The 20222-nt window shown below is 42.2% G+C and overlaps 2 protein-coding genes across 2 annotated transcripts; one reads left to right on the top strand and one right to left on the bottom strand.

Moving 5' to 3' along the window:
- Positions 1–10271: 10271 nt before the first annotated feature.
- Positions 10272–16383, bottom strand: LOC108682541. The gene is made up of 9 exons (XM_047885289.1): positions 16126–16383; positions 15745–15876; positions 14728–14821; positions 13868–13943; positions 13063–13133; positions 12960–12972; positions 12542–12712; positions 11688–11706; positions 10272–11460 (listed from the first exon to the last, which is right to left on the bottom strand). The coding sequence occupies exons 1-9, from the start codon at positions 16163–16165 to the stop codon at positions 10277–10279; spliced, it is 1800 nt and encodes a 599-aa protein (XP_047741245.1). The 5' UTR covers positions 16166–16383; the 3' UTR covers positions 10272–10276.
- Positions 16384–16819: 436 nt separating this feature from the next.
- LOC108682577 (ribonuclease E) lies at positions 16820–19867 on the top strand (the record flags this gene model as incomplete). Its single annotated transcript, XM_018171772.2, is given in 3 exon segments — positions 16820–16964; positions 17967–18050; positions 19203–19867. Coding segments are annotated over 2 exon segments (738 nt in total), but the record flags the coding sequence as incomplete, so codon positions are not given.
- Between the last annotated feature and the right edge of the window lie 355 nt (positions 19868–20222).

Below are 20222 nucleotides of genomic sequence, written 5' to 3'. Positions count from 1 at the left end.
GAGGGTTTTGACTGTTTTACTAATTTACAAACAGCACAGTGTCACAGGGGAGTTGCGGTGTGGGTCAGGAAGTCATTTCGTGCTCAACTTTTTAATTTGAATTTAGGTTTGGACAAGGCAAGGGAATCAGTGTGGTGTGAGATACCACTTCAAAAGAAGGATAAGTCATTGAGAGTGTGTTACGTAGAGCAACCAGAGTAATACCAGGTTTAAAAAATCTTGAGTATGAAAGAAGACTTGAGCGGATGAAAATACCGAGTATGACGTACAGAAGAGTGAGAGGTGATATGATCGAGTGTTACAAGTACACGCACAATGTTTATAAATTGGACAACAGTATACTAAAACTGAAAAAGAATACGAACACCAGAGGTCACCATTACAAACTGGAGAAGCAGCGTTGCAATACGAGTCTTCGTCAAAGGTTTTTCACCCAGCGTGTGGTGGAGAGGTGGAACAGACTGCCAGCACAGGTGGTAGAGGCTCCCAGCGTCGATGCCTTTAAGAACAGACTGGACAGTGTTATGCGGGACCTTGTCTACAGTGTAGACGAGCTTCCCACCTTTATTAGAGCTGATCAAAGGATCAGCAGTCAATATGGACCAAGAAACGAGTACCAGGCACAACAGAATCGGCAACAGGCTGTGGAAGCCTAACATCTGATGCCGAGATTGCTATGCTATGCTAAAACGTACACTATCTCCGTTGGACCGACGTTGGGGAGGCTAAGAGACTATAGTTTTTTTGGCGTTTAATATTGGGTAGGTAAGATCTACTATATCAGGGGTGTATGCCATAGGCCAGCAAAGCAAACTTTACACTTCAGTTCATATTTTTTCCGTCAAAAAGAATGCTAGAGGGAGTAGTAGGCCTTGAAGCCAGAAGAGACGCAAATCGCCAGCCACTGAATAAACTTGACCCACTTCTTAGAATTTAACGCTACATGACCCTACCTGCTCACCTATCTCGATTTACCACCACTGCACCGAACCCAGCCTCATTGGCCGCGAAAACATTGAAAGGCAGGACAACATGAGGTAAAATCGCTAATTGGGTAAAATAAGGTGACAAGTTGGGGTAAGAGCATGCGGAGGTATACGAACATATTCTAGAAGTGGGACATGTTACATTTTTCGTAATGAAGCGGGGCATGAAGGTTTCCACTCCAGTGCTGTGCTGGTGAGGTTTACGACGATCCTTGCGACAATTTCCAGAATGTTCTAGAACGACATCAGTAGGGAGTGCGTTCTGCAACAATCAAGACGCCCGTGGCGAGGAATGGCCAACGAACTCGGCAACTCCAAAAGCGGCAAGCTTAACATGGGGAGCGCAGCCGTGCACCACCAATTTTGTGCACCAATAAGCCCTGAATCGAACGCCTTGGATCTCTCCGGATCTCCACCAATCAGCCGTGCACCACTCGGCTTTGTCCTCCTCCGGCCTCGACCACCACCTGCAGTGCACCACCAGGCCGCGGATCGAATCTGACTTCCGGGCATCGTTAAATTACGTAATTTTACGTTCACCGCATCTGAGATTAGGTTTCAGATAGCATAGTTCTGTTCCAAAATATATCGTCCTTCGACAAGTGACCGACCGAGGGCTGGTTTGACCCACGGCCTAGATACGGACTGCTTGAAGTGTTGAAGGCTACGTTCCGGAAGGCAGGAATCATGATGGTCCATTACATCCAGGGCAGTTGTGGTCTTCGGCAGGCGACCCCTTAACATGGACACCCCGACCCGGCGACCAAGCAACGGACAACCCACATTTCCGGACATCTCAATCGCCTCGGACACCCTGATCTCACACATGGCCCCATGGGCTGGACCACCGCCACAGCTCTTGCCTCCGACCACCTACCAAAACACGTCACCTTGCAAGGTGACTACGACAATATGCCAACCCCTCCAAAATCACCCTCACGAACTTTGCCAAAGTTGACTGGAAAAAATTCACCCTCGAAACCGAACAAGTCTTCCGCACAGCCGACCTCCCGCTTGACGTCACCGCAGCTGAAAAACTCTTTCGGCAAATAGTACTCAACGTAAGCAAATACAACGTTCCATCTGGCCATCACATCACCTCCAAACCCGGCTTGTCAAAAGAAATAACCAACCTCCTGCAACAACGAGACACGCTCCGCCCATCTTCCCAGGGTGCGCAGCCGTAGACCAGCAAATTAACGCTCAAATCAGCCCTGGAGCCAACATCAACCATCTAAATGCTATAGATATTGTCATCCTGGCACCTAAGCAGCTGTAGTCAATTGACCTATCTCACCACACGAACTTTAAACCAACACTGCTTTGCCATGGTGAGAGCATCTGTGCCGCTCCTGTAAAGTATCTTGGGTCACGTGAATCATGGCTTGTTTGAACGATAATGTTTCTAAGAGGAATCCAACAAAGTGGATTCCAGACGATATTCAATTATTCTTTGAAATATTCCAAAAATATGAATTAAAGTATAATGCTTTCCATGATGGTTACTCTAACAAAATGAAGAGAGAAACGAGTATTTTGAAACGGAAAGAAGACCTTATTAGTCAGGGTTTAGTTGTTCCCGACGCTGTATTTTTAAGGGCTAGAATATGGTGTATAAAAAAGACGTACAGACTCAAGTTGTTGAAGGTGATCACACTATCCATCTTCACAAACCTCACTCGACGGCTTCTAACGACTCACTGTCGGGCGCGAACGAGAAGATAGCGGCACCTTATACTCTCCTCGTGTGTACAGGCTTACTAGCCGGATAGTCACCAAGCAACCGACACTAGCCAGATTTACTAGCCGTCTGCACTATCCCCGTGTACAAGCACCTTATGGCGTAGGGAGTTGCTTACCGAAAATCGTGATTAGGTTAGACGGCATGGGATAGAGCTGTTGGACGGTTTTCAATACGGCGTTGAGCGATTATATTGGTGGCTTACTTCTCATTAGCTCGCTGGTTAATTTCCATGAAGGGGATTTGTACTATTGTCTTTTAACATGTAATCCCTTAGTCTACTCTGCCCTTTAGCAGGCTTACGCACGGAAAGGAGGATGAAAGATATGCTGGTCTTGGGCAATGCTGGCCTCTAGCATGCATCCCATACTCTTCACCAACACCACGCAAAATACCACCAACAAACTTGACTGGATCACGAAACGTTCAACCAAGTGACTCAACTTGACAGACTGCCCCACACAGGCCTCGTCCACAACGCTATAAAACACTCTCGTCCTTCCAAAGCCACCGGACCGAAAAAGCTTACAATCCTTCACCTCAGAACTCACGGAATTACCTACCTGACAAAACTATTCAACGAGTCGCTCAGAGCCTGCCGAATACCCGAAATCTACAACACCGCTAAACTGATCCCTCTACTCAAACCCGGTAAACCAGAAGATCAAGCCTCCTCGTACCGACAGATCTCTCTCCTCTGCCCAGCCGTCAAAGTTCTCGAAAAATAACTCCTGCCAATCATCAACGAACACCTTATACTCGCCGAACACCAACACAGTTTTAGACCCGGTCACTCTACCACCGCGGCTCTCGTTCTCCTGACAAACATCACCAATGGACTCAACTAAAAGAATCCTGCCCACCGCACTATCATTACTTCTCAGGGCCTCAGCAAAGCTTTCGATACTGTCAACCATCAAACACTCGTCAACGACCTTATCGATTCCACCCTGCCTCGTTCAATCGCACGCTGGATCACTAACTATCTACATGGGCGCTCATCCTACACCGAATTCCGTACCGATGCCTCGAAACAACGAATCATCCACACTGGGGTACCACGAGGATCCATGCTGTCCCCGTCGCTCTTCAACCACTACGTTTCCAAAGCCCCACCACCTCCGCCGAACATCAAAATAATCTCTTGCGCAGAGAAATTCACCATCTACACAACCGGACCCGACACCGTACGACTTACCGAACAACTCAATAACTCTCTGCCAGAGCTGACCTCCTTCTTTACCAAACGCAATCATGAAATTTCAGCTTCCAAGTCAACATTCAAGCTCGTTACTCCTCACACCGCTCAATACAATCACCACCCACAACAAGGGAAACCAACGATCAGGGGCTGCCTCTCAACCACAACCCGAAAATCCTCGGCCTCACCTTCGACACGATGTTCACCTTCACCGCCCACCATAATAAAACATCGCCTTAAAGGCTTCGAACCGCAACATATCCTCAAAGCTTTCTCTGGAACCACATACGGACAAGATAAAGAAACGCTCCTCCAAACCTACGAAGCAATTGACCGCCCAATAATCGACTATGCCTGCCCGGCCTGGATACCTGTCACATCCAATTCGAATCTCAATCGCCTCCAAACAGTACAAAAAACGCTGCTCTACGCACAATCACTGTATGCCACAACATCACCTCTGAACGACACCTCCACTCAGAATGCCGATTGCTAACAGTACAACAGCACTCAGATCTACTGGTCGCACAATTCCTCGTAAAAAGCCACGACATCAACAACCCTTGCCACCGCATCACCACCCTCAACCAACCACCTCGTACAATTAGGAAATAATCGCTGCACGCCCGCTACCACGACACCATTCAACCCGTCTTATGCCAGCCGCCATCAACAGCCTGCAACACACTACATACAAATGCCGCCCGAACCGCAGTTGAGACTTACCACGCCTCGGTACTTTTCAACGGCTGGCAACCACCCATGCCAAAAATCGACCCGTCCGAAGCCATTTTGCCACGCAAAACAAGACGAATACTTGCCTAACTTCGGTCCGGCCACTCCATTCTACTCCATAGCTACAAAAACCGGATCAACAACATTTGTCCACACTGCCATCTTCTGTCGGACGACGTGCCTCACCTTTTCGACTGCATCAGCAATCCAACAACTCTCATTATAGATCTATGGCGAAGGTCCGTTCAAGTGGCATGTTGACTCCAGCCCCGTCTGGACCAGCCTGACTGACGCGCTCGGCTGGGGCAACAATAATAAAAACAACAACAGTACGTTTTGCGCAACAACGGTATTAGTAGGCAGAAGGCCATGTTAAAGAACAAGTGTCGCCAATGACGTCGACGTAAGTTCGTTTTTGCCTTTGAGGACTATATTGTGAGTATTAGTTTCTGCATTCGCTATATTCACCTTGAATTTAGCGTAGTCGCGGGGTCACTGACTGTAGATGTGGGGTCGCTTATTTCATGACCCAAGCTGAATCTGGCTGCTATTCATGGCCCCGTTAGCTTACTCGGCGAAGCGGCTGCTCGGCCTGCGGTCATTTGCTGCAGCCCTTGATCCATACGTATGTGAGAGAGTAGATTTACTCATCATGACGTCCCCTGCGCCTCGCATGACTTGTCATGGATGCCGTTTTGGCCGAAATAGACGTCCTGCTGCCGCTTATCGAGAAGTACGAGACAACGGTGTGTTCGTCATCACTAGCAATAGACCGTTGTTACGGCGGCAATAGTGTGCGGCGTACTCAACGTCTGCAAATGCTGCTGCTGAGCATCGGCCTGTGTTGACCCGTAGGCCTCAAAACCTGCTAAGTGTTCGTGTTGAACGCCACTGTGTACAGCCGTGTCGCCGGTTATCGTTCGGCTGCCTCACTGTTCGCTGAATAATAAGGTTGATGAGTTTCTTCACATTTGTCGCTCGCACTCACTAGATGTCATCTTCCTGACCGAGAACTGGCACGACGCTGGCACGTTTTGCATCACGCGCCTTTGCACTGAAGGACTTCCAAGTAGTCGAGCGCGCGCGGCCCCGCATACAACCCGACACCCTGTAGGCGCATTACGGTGGAGTTGCCACCATCGCCAGCTGAGGCGTGCACCTTACCATTTACGACATCGGCGCCCGACCCACCGTGTTTGAGCAGGTTACAGGCGTTGCAGTCACCATGTATCGTCCTCGATCGGTTGCTGTGGCGCGCGATTTTTTCGTCAAATTGAGCGATATCTTCCCCAGACTTGCGGCTTTCCCTGATCGTGTCCTTATCATCGGTGATTTGAACATTCGACCAGATCACGTCGACGACCTGTCGGCTCGTCAGCTGAACGACCTTCTGCCCACCTTCGGCGTGATTTGTCACGTGACCTTGCCGACGCCCAACATGGGCGGACTGCTGGACGTCGTCATCACGCGTGCTGACCTTCAAAGTCTGCCAGTCGACATCATAGAGATCGCAATATCCGACTATCGACTACTTCAGTGGACAGTGCCGTGTGTGCGCCCGGTGCCAGTGTACAAAACCTTTACCTGTCGTCCGTATCGCGGTCTCGACGGCGATGTCTTATGCGAAAAACTGCAGTTGTCCCGTATTTTTCAGCCTGACTCATGGTTGGCACTATCAGTCAACGACCTTGTGCAACTATACAATACCGAGCTGACTTGTGCACTCATGACCTCATTCCTGTAAACACGGTTCGGGTACCCCAACGAGTCTCCGACCCATGATTCGACGATGAATGTCGGGTCTCGGAGCGGGTGGTTTGACTGCTGCAGCGGGCTGTCTACCGGTCGAACAGATTGGGCAATCCTGCTGCTGCAGCTGCTGTGGGCTCCACCTGGCGAGATGTGCGACGCAATTAAGTCGACCTTCTTCGATCGATAAGAGAGCCATTTTGGCGCCAGAGTGTCGACCCACAACGCAGCGACCTTCGAACGCTGTGGCGTTCGCTGAATAAACTCGTGGAAAGAGGTCAAACAGATGCTTAATTCGGGTGTCGTAAACGTTGAGGAGTCCCATGCCGTTTTTGAAAGAAAAATTTCTGCTGTGCGAGCGTCATCAGCCGATGCTCCGCCGGCAACATTTGCTCCGTACCCGTTCAATTACGTGCTTTTAGAATTCACTCGCGCCACAGCTGACAATGTCATCGATGCAGTGCGCGCGATGCCTAACAGTGTGCAAGCAGTGTGCCAGCTATCCGCTGCCGACGTCATTACTTAAGGGGAATATTGTAACCCTAGCATCTTTTCTGGTCGAACTTTTCAACCGCTGCCTAACTAACGGTGTTGTCCCGATGAACTTCAAATCAGCTTACATTACGCCTCTATTGACAAAACCTGATTTTGAAACTTTTATTCCCAAATTATATCGACTCATCTCCAACCTGTCGATACTCCTGGAAAGCGATGTGGTCCGATAGCTGAACAACCATCTTCAGCAGTCCGGTCCCATGCCTGCCCTCCAGTGTGCATACCGTCAGCTTCACGCGACGGAAACCGCTGTGCTGAAGGTGCTCTCAGACCGCGGCGAAATTGCGGCATGGCTTTAACCGACCATGGCCGGTTTGACACGGTCGACCACGCCACTTTGCTGCGTATCCTTGACATATGACGTATCCTCTAATTCAATCAATTCAAAAATACCTGTAGGTCTAAATATTTTTACCATTCCGTCCATAATTATAACGTTCATGTAGAAACTGTCTACCTTCTCGCCTAGCATTTTCACGTTTGTTGCGTAAGTGTAATGGTGAGATGGTAGACAGTTTCGCCTTGAACGTGAGAATGCTGGGCGAGACGGTAAACAGTTTCAACATGAACATTATGATCATGTACGAAATGGCAGAAACATTTAGAACTATTTTTGAATTGATTGAATTAGAGGAAATCATGTCATATTGTCCAGCGTAGAGGGGAAGTTGCACCTCATTTACGCTGGAAGAAAACATTTTACCAGCCTGCAATGAAACATATTCGATTGAAAGATCACCTGAAGATAATAACAGCTTCGGTTGATCATCTCAAGTGCACAGTGACCCATGCAAGTGATACTTCTAGGATTCAGTACGCACAAATATCCTATCCATCTGCTCGATAGTAATTTTTCCACTAAAAGCAAAGCAGAAGTTTGCTCAAACTACTCAACAGTCACTACGGCCAGATTGTCTCGTCGTTGGTACCTCAAAATAAGCTTCAATTTTTAGCAGATAATTCCATAGCATTGCATTCTTCCTATAGTACTATAATACCTGATAGCCTCCTCATAGGCGTCGTGTATAGATCACCAAACAGTTCTTCTGATAACGATAAAATACTAAACAGTCTTTTACCGAGCATGACTTTCCGTAAGTCACACACGTTGATCGTTGGTGATTTTAATCATCCAGAGCTAGACTGGATAGATGGATCCTCTTCGGTTAAGCAAACAGAATTGTAGCAGTTGTGAGTTCAAGACCGCAACAAGCTGTGAATGTTCTGCTATGTTAAGAATCGGCGACAGGCCTACGGCTCACTAAACGCTTACACCGCTAAGATATGTTTCCCACTTCCAGAATGTGTGCGTACCTCGGCATGCTCTTACCCCAACTTATCCCCTTATTTTACCCAATTACCGATTTTACCTCACGTTATCCTGCCTTTCTATATATTCGCGGCCAATGAGGCTGGGTTCGGTTAGGTTAGGTTTGGATTGTAAATCGATGTATAAGTGAGCCCACTCCTGCATCGTGTCAGCCGTTACACGTCACCATTCCATCACGAAATATAAAATAAAAGACATATTTATTAGAGATTTATTTATAAAAAACTGTAAAACTTATTTGCAAAATGACTTCGCCGCGTAGGAAGACATTTTCACATCACTTAATCTAATCAAGTTTAACATGGCACTTCGGTGAAAATATTTTCAGTTTCCGTTTTTAAAATGCAAAAATGTACTTCCCCTAAAAAAAAGTTTAAAATTTACAAATATATAGGATTAAATTTACAGGTGGATTTCCGCGGAGACATTTATAAATTGAGTTAATACAAGAATTATTTGCATTAATACAAGAATTATTTATATTAATCCGATAATTGTTTGTACTAATACAAAAGTTATTTGTATTAATACAAGAATTATTTGTATGAATACAAGAATTATTTGTATGTATACAAGAATTATTTGTATTATTACAAGAATGTGCGAGGCTCCCAACACACGTATTATAAATGAATAAATTCCCGCTCATACATCAACATGAATGCCTCCGTGTTCTTAACGCTAGAAATGTAAGCTTTGATCAATACTAACATTAAATACACTTCATACAATGGGAAACATTTGTCTTTATAAAACGTTGTCCTAAAAACTGTGATAAATAACGTATAAATAACGTTCAGTAACGTATAAGTAACGTTATTTAATAGTGAATAATGTCAGCAGTGAAGTAAGGCACTGAGTGACGTCACGACGCCTAAAAGACGGAACCGAAAAGGCACGGCGAAAGCAAAGAATTTCCAGAATTTCTAGCATTCAATTATTATTTATTTAGACTTTTCATATAATAAGCTACGAGTTAAACCGAAATTAAAAATTAATGGATTCATAAGTAACGACTCTTTTTTTTTAGATTTCGTCGTTGCTTCATTTTGAAATTAAAAAAAAAATCATGTAATGGAAGACTTTTGTAGTATATTGAAGACGACATTGCAATAGACACGAACATAGAAACATTGCATGTTGTTGATATAATCGAAGTATCGGAAACAAAAAAATTAGAAGCATTTAATGAGATTTTCATATATAAAATACGAAGTGAACGAAATATTATGGCATGAGATTAATGCCCGAGATTTCATCTTTAATCATCACGTACGATGTGAACGAAACATTACGACATGATACATTCCATTCTCAGTTATCACGTACGAAGTGAACGAAACATTTTGGCATGATATTCAATTTCAATTATCATGTACAAAGAGAACGAAACATTATGACACAACGACCTGAACGAAACATAAAGGTACGAGATTACATTTCCAATCATAACGTACGAAGTGAACGAAACATTATGACATGATATTCCACTTTCAATCATCACGTACGACGTGAACGAAACATTATGACATGATATTCCACTGTCAATCATAACGTACGACGTGAACGAAACATTATGACACAACATTCTCACACATTACCCCATTAAAAGCATGTCTTTCACCACAGAATGAACATTTCATGAATACCTTCACACATATTGCTGAATTGAACACATTACCTCCAACTCACCACTAGATTACCCATCGCAACGATTACCCACAATACCTTCACTTGACGAACCATTGTAATTAATATTACCTTTACTTGCAGTCGATATTAGGATAAATTACACTTATTGCTTTGAGTGTACAGGCAACTATACGCNGCCTCAGGGCCAATACCAACGGATCAGAATGATCCGTTGGTATTGGCTGGCCCGTTCTTCTGCTCGAGCCAATATTGTATATTTCCTTCGTTGTAATTGCCTTGCCAATATTACACTACTATTGGCTATTTATTATTATGATTATAATGCATCAGGGACCCAGTGACCCGTTTGTATTGGCTGGCCCGTTCTTCTGCTCGAGCCAATATTGGCAGTAGAACCTAATTTCGTCGTACTTGCTTCTTATCGCCCTGATGTTCTGGCGCTCCTCCAGTTCATACTGACGCAGAATTGCCCGACATTCTGCCAGCGACAGGTGCACAAACTCTGCCATCTCCGGGGTAACGTCAGGGGTGTCGGCGACGTCGGAGATGACGAGACGTGCGACGTTCTCGTGGGGACCTAAGAGAACCCTCACCACCAACGGGGCCTCCGTCGGTAGGAGTTTACGTCTCTCACCGTTGTCCTTAGCGACGTATAAAGCAAAGGTGCTAGAACTCATCTCTATCTTGTACTTCTCCAGCAGCGTGGTGATGATGTGGGTCGTGGTGGTGGTGCTGGTGGCACGCACTACGGCTGGGGGAGTGTCTACAGAGGGACGGAAGCTCGAGGTCTCCCGAAGGTACATATGGCCGTTGATGGAACACCGACGTTTGACTTTACGTTTGTCCATCCGGCGACCAGGACGACGACGTAGCTGGCTGCGTCCTTTAGACCGCTTGTCCGCTGATGGACTGATGCCACCTGAACCTTCTCTGTCCATCACAGAAGCGGTGGTCTCTGCCTGTTGTGGCGGCGCTCCGTTACCGTCCTCCGCTTTGTCTGTTGTCTCTCTGTCCTCGCCGTCCATCATATGACCACCGCCCTCCTCTCTGTCCATCTTTACGTCCCTAAGTTTCTCGGTCCAGTCCACTTGGGAGAAAGAAACCCTTTTCTTGAGCGTCCCGTTACTCCTGACGGTACCGGGGCCGTTGCCGGTGCCGTTGCCAGGGCCGTTGCTGTGACCGTTGTTACTTGACGACGAACCATCGTTGCCGGTACCTGAGATACCGTCCTGTACAACAGACGTGGTACCGGTGGGTGTATCGTGGTGCATGGTACCATTGCTCTTAGTACCGTTCATGTGGATGTCGTTAGATGCACCATCATTACCACCTACATCACCACTCAATGTGATACCATCACCCCCTTCATCACCATCACCCCCAGGCACCACCAGCAGGGAGTCCCGCATGGACTGCGTTTGCGTAGGATCTCGCCTCCTGCGTACCGTGCGTATCTTCATGGTCGCGTAGCAGGAGTCCGGCCCTGCGTAACCGTGGGAGTTTTCGAGGTCTTCTTAATTCTAAACTGCGTTCCAGCTCCACTTGTAAATTCTGGCGAAACTTTTGTATGAATTTATATTTTCTATTCGAACGTCATTATTATTAAATATCAATTCTAATTAATATTAACATTAATTAATTAATATTTATTATAAATTCTAAACTACATTCCAGCTCCACTTGTTAACTCTTGCGAAACTTTTGAATTTAAATTTTAATGAATTTAAATTTTCTAACAAGAATCAGAAGTGTTCTCCTTAAGCAAAGATTTCATAGCGAGGCTCGCGAGCAAATATAGCATGAAACATACTAACTAATTACAGCCTCTCATCATGTAGGGACTGGCCCCTCATCATATTTTGCTCATGTTTGACTGAACATCATTTATGTAAAACATCATGTAGCACACAGCTTCTCTTCATGTATGACCAAACATCGTGTACGTATGTCCCAAGACCATTTAGGGAACGCCAAGGAGTTTAAGCAAAGAAAACGCCAAGCAAATTCACCATATCATATTGAATTGATATGGTGAATTCGATAATCAATAAATATCACCATATCGATATATTCTTTTCGTGACCCCTAAATAAGTTATTCCAATGGAGTCCTGTTTTTTTTATATAATGTAGGTCTTGTTTAGGTTTTATTATGAATTTTGACTTATAATATGAACAAGCAAATTCACCATATCGATATTGAAAACGTTTCAGAGTCCAGCTCCATCATCATTACGAAAAGCTAAAAATGAATAAAATCATATTATCATATCAAAATCCTAAGACATAATTATTTGTAGTTTAGTCGAACTGATGATGGAGCTGGACTCCGAAACGTTTTCAATATCGATATGGTGAATTTGCTTTGCATTTTCTTTGCTTTCAAATTCCTTGGCATACATGATGAGGTGCTAAATGGTCTTGGGACGTACATGATGTTTGGTCATACATGAAGAGAAGCTGTGCGCTACCTCATGTTTTACATAAATGATGTTTAGCTTTACTGAGCTCTAGCCGAGTGAAGGGCACATTTTATAGTTAATTTCCCCCTTTGCAATTACTGAAGGCCCCCCACCCTCGTCAAGAGTGTACCTCATCATCCTCTTCGTCAGTAGCAGGTCCGCTGTTGACGCTGCCTCTGCTGCAGCTCCTGACGACGCCCTCAGCACCAGCCCTGCCAGGGTCCTCCTGCTTCAGGTGGATCACGCCCTGCACCGCCCAGTGGATGCGCAGGATGCCTTCCAGCACAGCACGACCGTTCACCTGCAACATGCACGCAGGATTAGTATCCTAAATCCTAAGGAGTGGTGAGTAGGATAATCCTAAATGCAGATCCTAAATCCTAAGGATCCATACATAAGACTTATACGTCTATAATTATATATGAATAATAATGTCTATATTACATTATAGACATTATGTAAACATATATACATTACATCCTTGGGATACTAAGTACCTATCTCAAGGATGTAAACATTATCAGAACCTTCATTTTATCCTAGGTAACGTGGGGATGTACACTGTTAGAAAAATTACCGTTAACGGTATTACCGGCGTTTCAGTGGCCGGTCGGCACGTGAAAAGAAACACCGTGTCGCCGTTTTTATTGCTTCAGGTGGATCACGCCCTGCACCGCCCAGTGGATGCGCAGGATGCCTTCCAGCACAGCACGCCCGTTCACCTGCAACATGCACGCAGGATTACATACTGTAACATTTATACTGTAACATACATACTATAACATACATACTGTAAGATACATACTGTAACATACATACTGTAAGATACATACTGTAAGATACATACTGTAAGATACCTAAGGATGTAAACATTATCAGAACCTGCATTTTATCCTAGGTAACGTGGGGATGTACAATCAAAAGTTGCTTGAAAGTGTACATGTAGCGGCTCAAGTACACGGGGTTACCTTAGTACTTAGTGGCCTAAGTACACTAAGTGGTTCAAGACCTTGTAGCAGCCTTAGTGCATGTAGCACCCTAAGTACACATAGTGGTTAAAGTCCGTGTAGCGGCCTTAGTACACATATCGGCTTAATTAAGTAAACTTAGTGGCTCAAGTCCTTGAAGTGGCCTTGGTGCAAGTCGCTTAAGTACAGAAAATAAAAATAATTTCATAAAGTATGCTACGCAACAATACTAATGATATCGAAGTGATAAACACCTATCTCTATAAGAAATATAACTCAGTACTCACTGTAGTGAGTGACAGAGAGCGCATTTTCTCGTAGACAAAAACGTGAAGTCACGGACGGACGGACAGACAGACAGACGGACGGACATGGCGAGCACAATAATGCATTTTTTCATAAATGAGAAAATGTGCTAAAAATAGCAAGGCATCAACTGCAGCACGCACCTGGCCCCTCCCTCTGAAGGCATCAGCCGCAACACTCACCTGGCGGCAGGTGATCTCCCCAGGCTTGCCCTCGTGCGCGAGGTTGTACTCCCGCAGCTTCGCCTCCAGCAAGACTCTGCAGCAAAAGGGCATCAACTAACCACCGTCATCAAGTCTGTCAAGTTTGCACTCTTCAAAATAACCACCATCATCAAGTCTGTCAAGTTTGCACTCTTCAAACTAACCATCATCAAGTCTGTCAAGTTTGCACTCTTCAAACTAACCACCATCATCATGTCTGTCAAGTTTGCACTCTTCAAAATAACCACCATCATCATGTCTGTCAAGTTTGCACTCTTGGATATGAGTATGAAAAGATGGTCTGAACGGCATTCTAATGGCTGGCTGCTTAAATATGAATATAAAATAAATGGTTTACCATTTTTTAAATGTAATACGAATGTCTTCTGTCGAACTAAAAAAATGCTGGCATGGTGTTTTTTCACATGTCAGCCACTGAAATGCCATTAAGACTACTTAATGGAAATTTTTAGTACAGGATGTAGTCAGTCATATTTTGCCATAGAGTTGCGCACACATTAACAGCAAAATTAAAATATAAATGCAATGGAACAACATAATATAAATACACTAATGAACTGATGACAGTATGGGTTTTATTCTGCTCCAACAAATTGGCAGTGAATTTTTAAGGTGAACTCATAGCTTGTCACACCCTGTGCATTTCCCACTCAGGGATTAACCAGTAAAACTTCACATACTAAGCACACTAAGTACACTTCACATACTAAGACAATGATAATAAAGCCTGTACTAGCCTTTGTTGATCCCAGAAAATTCAAGTAAACCTCAAACACATCCTAGTACTGATGGTAGTCCAGCATATCATGGCAAGTCACCTGTCTGGACCAGCCTCATGGTTGCGTTTCCCAAAGTCCCCGTGACACTCAGTGCGGGTTCCATGGCCAAATACACGGGGACCAAAGAGTGCACCTGCAAGTTTCAGAAGCATTTAAATTCTAATGTTGTTGCGCCTTTAACAATACTTGTTGGCAACACAATGATCATAGTGGAAAGACATCCTAACACAAAGCATCTAGATTTATGGCCTCGTGCCACAGTGCCAGCTGCCAGTTAACCGTTTCAAGTTTGAAATTAATTATTACAGTGCAAACATACTCTTCCTGGAAATTTTAGAGCCAAAAAGCCCAACAAAGATACCCAGATTATGACTGTATGATTTTCTTTCAGTTTGGATTTAACTTCCTGATCACAGATCACCCTGATTTCTAAAATAAATTTATGAGTTGAAGAGTTCATCAAATAAAATCAATCATTCAAGTAAAAAATGTGTTCCTTCAGCCAAATTGCCATTCCATATTACAATATAAATTTCCACGTGAAGTTGCCATGATCCAAATTTATGAGCAACCACTCTGGTCTCAAAATTTTTTTTTATAAAATTAAAGTCTATTTTCATCATATTTCACAAATTCAATATGGTGATTTGACTAGACACAAATGTACCTCTTCAGCCTTCTACCAAATAAGTTGAATGCAATGTACCTATTTTAGATCTAAAAAAGATCTCCTGAAAATTGACAAAACAGCAACTTTAGGCAAGTATTATATTAGCCTTTCAAATTTCAAGCTGTGACTAGAGCATTCCTCATGATTCCTGCCATGTTAAAAACCAAGATACTCTCTTTAGATAAATTACCTCTTCATTTATTATTAATAAAAATGTACATTATCTAGTTGGGCTACAAAATCAAAATGTCAGATGTACAGTGTACGGTATTGAAAATTTTTCACTCTAAGGGTTACAGGGTACAAGATTTCTGTTTTAAATAATAGGCAAATTCCAATTCTGGCACTGATAATTATTGAAGGCTAAACAAAGACATTACACTCACCATAGCAAGGATGATGGCAGTATGGCTCAGCCGCATGCTCGGCATGCTGTCCTGGATGTAACTTTTTTCCACACTCGCAGCAGACGAGGCAGGACGGGTGCCAGTCAAATCCCAGAGACTGGATACGCTCCGCTGAAAACAAGCAAGATCTCTGAGCCAACCACACTTTTTACAATTGGGAAGTCAAACTTTTAATTTTTTGTCTCAACTTGCCTATTTGTTTCAATTTTAAATCTTGTTGCTCAAACCAAATTTAACCAAAGTAAAATGATTGATTTTATAAGCATTCAATTTAAACAAACAATATACGTTTATAAATACTACAAATAAAAAATTAAAATAACTACGTTTTGAAGCTAAAAAATAGAATCAACTCCTTACCGAAATAAACAGGTTTACTACATTTTTTGCAAGTCCACATATTTTCTTCTTCAGCCCGCCGGAGAGCAACTAACTAAAACATTCAGAATGATGTGTTAGCAGCTTCAATATTGGAAATTTAAGAATTGTTAGGATTATAAAAGGATATAAAATTGTGAGTATCATAAAACTTCTGCCACTCTTGAATAAACGGATTCAGCTTCGCGCAGAATTATGAACGTCGGACTTCTACTACCTACACGTAGCCTATGTTTACTACAGCGATACCTATTGAAAGAAATAGAGAAGTTATGAACACTGTCAACCTTTGCATGGATGCTAAAGAATGTGCAGCAGCGTCCTCTAGCTTGTTTTGATAAAAACATTTATTGAATATCAATAAATGAGATTTTTGGCCTAATTATATTTAATTGTGAATTTTTATGCTTTATATGCTTCTTAAACTGTTTTCTAATTCAATTATAAACATTTTTATCTATTACCATTGCGGTATGTTAATATATAGATTGGAAAATTTGAATTCAAAATAACATTCAAAACATAGAAAGTATTTTCGATTATATATGATTCGAAGAATGACGCAAAAATTTTGTGAATATTTTGTTCCTAATATATATGAATAATTTAACGAAATCAGCCATATTGGTTGAAGTGAGAAGTCTTCGCTAGAGACAAGCAGTGTTGTTATTGTGTCTCAGCTGTGCGGGTGGTGTTAGTCTACGAGGCACATAGAAGGTCTTAGGGTAGGTACCAAAAGTTGCAGCACTTGCATGTCCTTGTAGTGACACCGAGTGACGCGCGTTTTTGAACTCTTCTTGTAATTTCCAACCGTATTTCAGGTGAGTTATTAAATTCGTTTCAATGTGTTGTTTCTGAAAAATTCAATTTATGAACGCATTTTAATGTGTGACAGACTGACAGCTATTGCAAAGAGTTAAAGACGAATTCAAAGAAAATTCAAAATTGGAAAAATATTTTTGTTTACTGAAACTGAAATCAGCACTGGCAACTCTGGATCATGTCTAAGAGACATATTTTGTTTGAGTCTCAAGTCACTCTCAATCTTTTAGCTCATTTGTGTGGTATTTGTAACAATTAAGAATAAATTACATACTATTACTATATTTGACAATCTGAAATTTCTGGGCTTTAAAAACAACTTGTATTCCTAAAATCCCTATTAACAGATTTAAAAAAAAACATTTATTTATTTAAAGACAAGCAACTCCAGAAATTGGGATAGAAAAAAANCGATGAAACGTCACAAAATGTTGCCATATTTATTAAAAAGCCTTTAGAATGGAAACCTACCAAATCCCTATATTCCGTCACTTTGTGTGGCAACATCCGACACGTGGTGAGTCGTATTGCGTCAGCGCTTCAAATTTAACTGATCCGTATTGCCGCTGTCTCTTATACACATCTAGATGTGTATAAGAGACAGGCCCTAAAGGGAGATATTTCCACGCTTGAAGGGGTTTCAATGAATATTAATAAAAAAAATCATTTGCAATTGCAAATCTTGCTGGTTATAAGTTTTTGAGTAAGTAGAAATTTGGGTAAGTTTTTCAAAAATAAATGTAAAATTACTTGAATATGGTATATACATGAAATTTTAAAAATTGATAATTTAAATAATTTGTTAAAATTTGAAATAATGAAAATTTATCTAACAATTGCAAAATATATAAATCTCTCAATAAGTCTTATCAGTTGAGGAATTAACCATCATGGATTACACTTATTGTGACACACCTTTGACAGGTGAGGGATTAGTGTAATGGTAAAACTTTTTCGAAGTAAGTTTTAAATAAACAAATAATCAATAATAATATTTTCAGAGGCTGTCATCATGGAGAATGACTCTGGGGGGAGCAGTGATCCTGCAGCTGAATCTGCCATGATGGAAGACCGTCAAATGCAAGGTGTGTTGTACTGTTGTCATTTTAATTTCAATCATATGTAATCCTGTTATTCAATTAATCAAATAGTGATTTAAATCTGTTTTTAGCACATTTTCTCATTTATGGAGAAAAAGGCGCTATTGTGCTCTTCATGTCCATCTATCCATGACTTCATGTTTTTATGTATTAAAATCACTTGTTTGCTTAAACTGCAAGTTAACCAGGAATTTAAAAGCAAAAACAATACCACAAAAATTCACCATATCTTTATAAGAGAAAACGTTTCGGAGTCCACCTCCATTGTCAGTTCACAAAATTCAGTTCAGAAGTTTAGTCCTAGAAACAAATACAATCAATTAGTGGAGATGTTTTTGAGATTCATGTTTTTGAGATGCGACTTAGCATTAGTCAAGATTCTCATTTTCATTGTGACTAATTGCAATGAAAACTGATTTATGCACAAGAAGATGTGCTCTCTGTCACTCACTACAGTCAGTACTGATCTAAATTTTTTTACCTTTCTATGGAAACTAAGTATAAATGTAGTATGTGCGCAAAACAAGATAGGTTCACTGAAAAATCAAGCCAATAAATGCCATCACTTACATGGAGATAGAAAAGAATAAATTAGAATTCTTTCTTGAATTAACTCATGATGAATGTCATATGAATTTGTCTCCAAGAATCTTAGCTCAGATTCATATCCTGAAGTCTGGCCTGCATGGAACTGCTGGAGGTGTCATAACAAGTTATGCAAAACGTACACAAATGTCTGGATATATTTTTTTCTTTTGATTGTAAAGGAAGGCAACACTAAGCTTATTGTGGGTGAAATGGTACCTGAAAATCAAGCTAGGGCTTATCTAAGCTACATGCAGTTAACTAAGTGCAGAATTATTTGACAAAAACTTTGGTTATAACTAACATACTAATCATTGTGTTGTGATTTTTCAATTCAAAATAAGCAAAATTATCCCATGGAGGCGCAAAAAAGATGAGATTTTTCTGCACTTGCTGTCATTGTTTTCTAATTTTTCAATTCAAAATAAACAAAATTGTGCCATTAAAGGCATAAAAAAACTTGTTTTTAAAAGGCAATAAACATTGTGAAACATTTTAGTTGCATTTTTAATTTAATAACCAGTTCCTAAACTAAAATCCTGTATTTTTCAGATGAACCAATGGAGGCAGGGACCGGAGCAGCTGATTCCATGGAGGATACAGCAGCTGGTGCGGGGCAAGAAGTGCCGTCTGCTGCTGGTGTTGTATTTGAAGGCCTTACAAATGAGACAGCTGGAACATCTGGTGCAGCACAGATGGTTGCAGTTGATGTATTAGAGGCTGCAAATACAACAGCTGGAAGACAGGATTTGACAACTGATGCTGGTGGACATGGAGAAGAAGCTGGTGCAGTGTCATTGGCTGCTGGTGGAGCAGAAGTGGAAGACCCAATTGATGGAAGACAAGAGTTGGGAGCAGTTGCTCTGCAGGATGACATGCAAGCTGAATTTAATTTGAATCCTGATGATTTCCCAGCGCTAGAGAGACCTTCATCGCCTGTTGGCTCCGTGGACGACAGCGACAACGATGATGACAACATGGATGAACCAAACGACAGTGACCCTGAGGAAGCCATGGATGATGCACTTGAGAATTTTGACGATGATGATGAAGAAGATGATGACATGGATGATGCAATGCTGGATAACGGGGTACCCTTCATCCACGTCTTCAGCCCACGTCAACAGCTGGACAGTGATAACGATAACAACAACACGGATGATGAGGACTCGCAGCAACTCGAGCAATTTGATATCAGCCTGCCTGGGCAACACCTGGTCTGGAACTATGCTGAGTTTTGGTCTTATGTTGTCATTAAACATATCATGTTTGAATATAACATATTATTATGTTGTAACATAACACATTGTGTTTTCATGTTGTAACATTTTTAAAAGCATCTTAGCCTCAACAAAAACCTTCTCTTAACTGCCATTATAACTCAACTAAGCTTATTCATTTTGTAACAACACATTGGTATCATGTAGTAACATGACACATTGTTATCATTTGTGTAACATTGTTGAAAGTATCTGCCATTATAACTCGTATAAGCTTCTCTTATTTTTTATCATGTGTTAGCATTAAATTCTCATTAAAATTAAATTTCTCGTTAATGAGCAAACTTTTTTT

The sequence above is a fragment of the Hyalella azteca genome, unplaced genomic scaffold, assembly GCF_000764305.2.
Source record: "Hyalella azteca isolate HAZT.00-mixed unplaced genomic scaffold, Hazt_2.0.2 contig17489, whole genome shotgun sequence".
Classification (NCBI taxonomy): domain Eukaryota; kingdom Metazoa; phylum Arthropoda; class Malacostraca; order Amphipoda; family Hyalellidae; genus Hyalella; species Hyalella azteca.
Note: the sequence above shows the minus strand (reverse complement) of the source record. Positions and strands in the feature narration are given on the sequence as shown.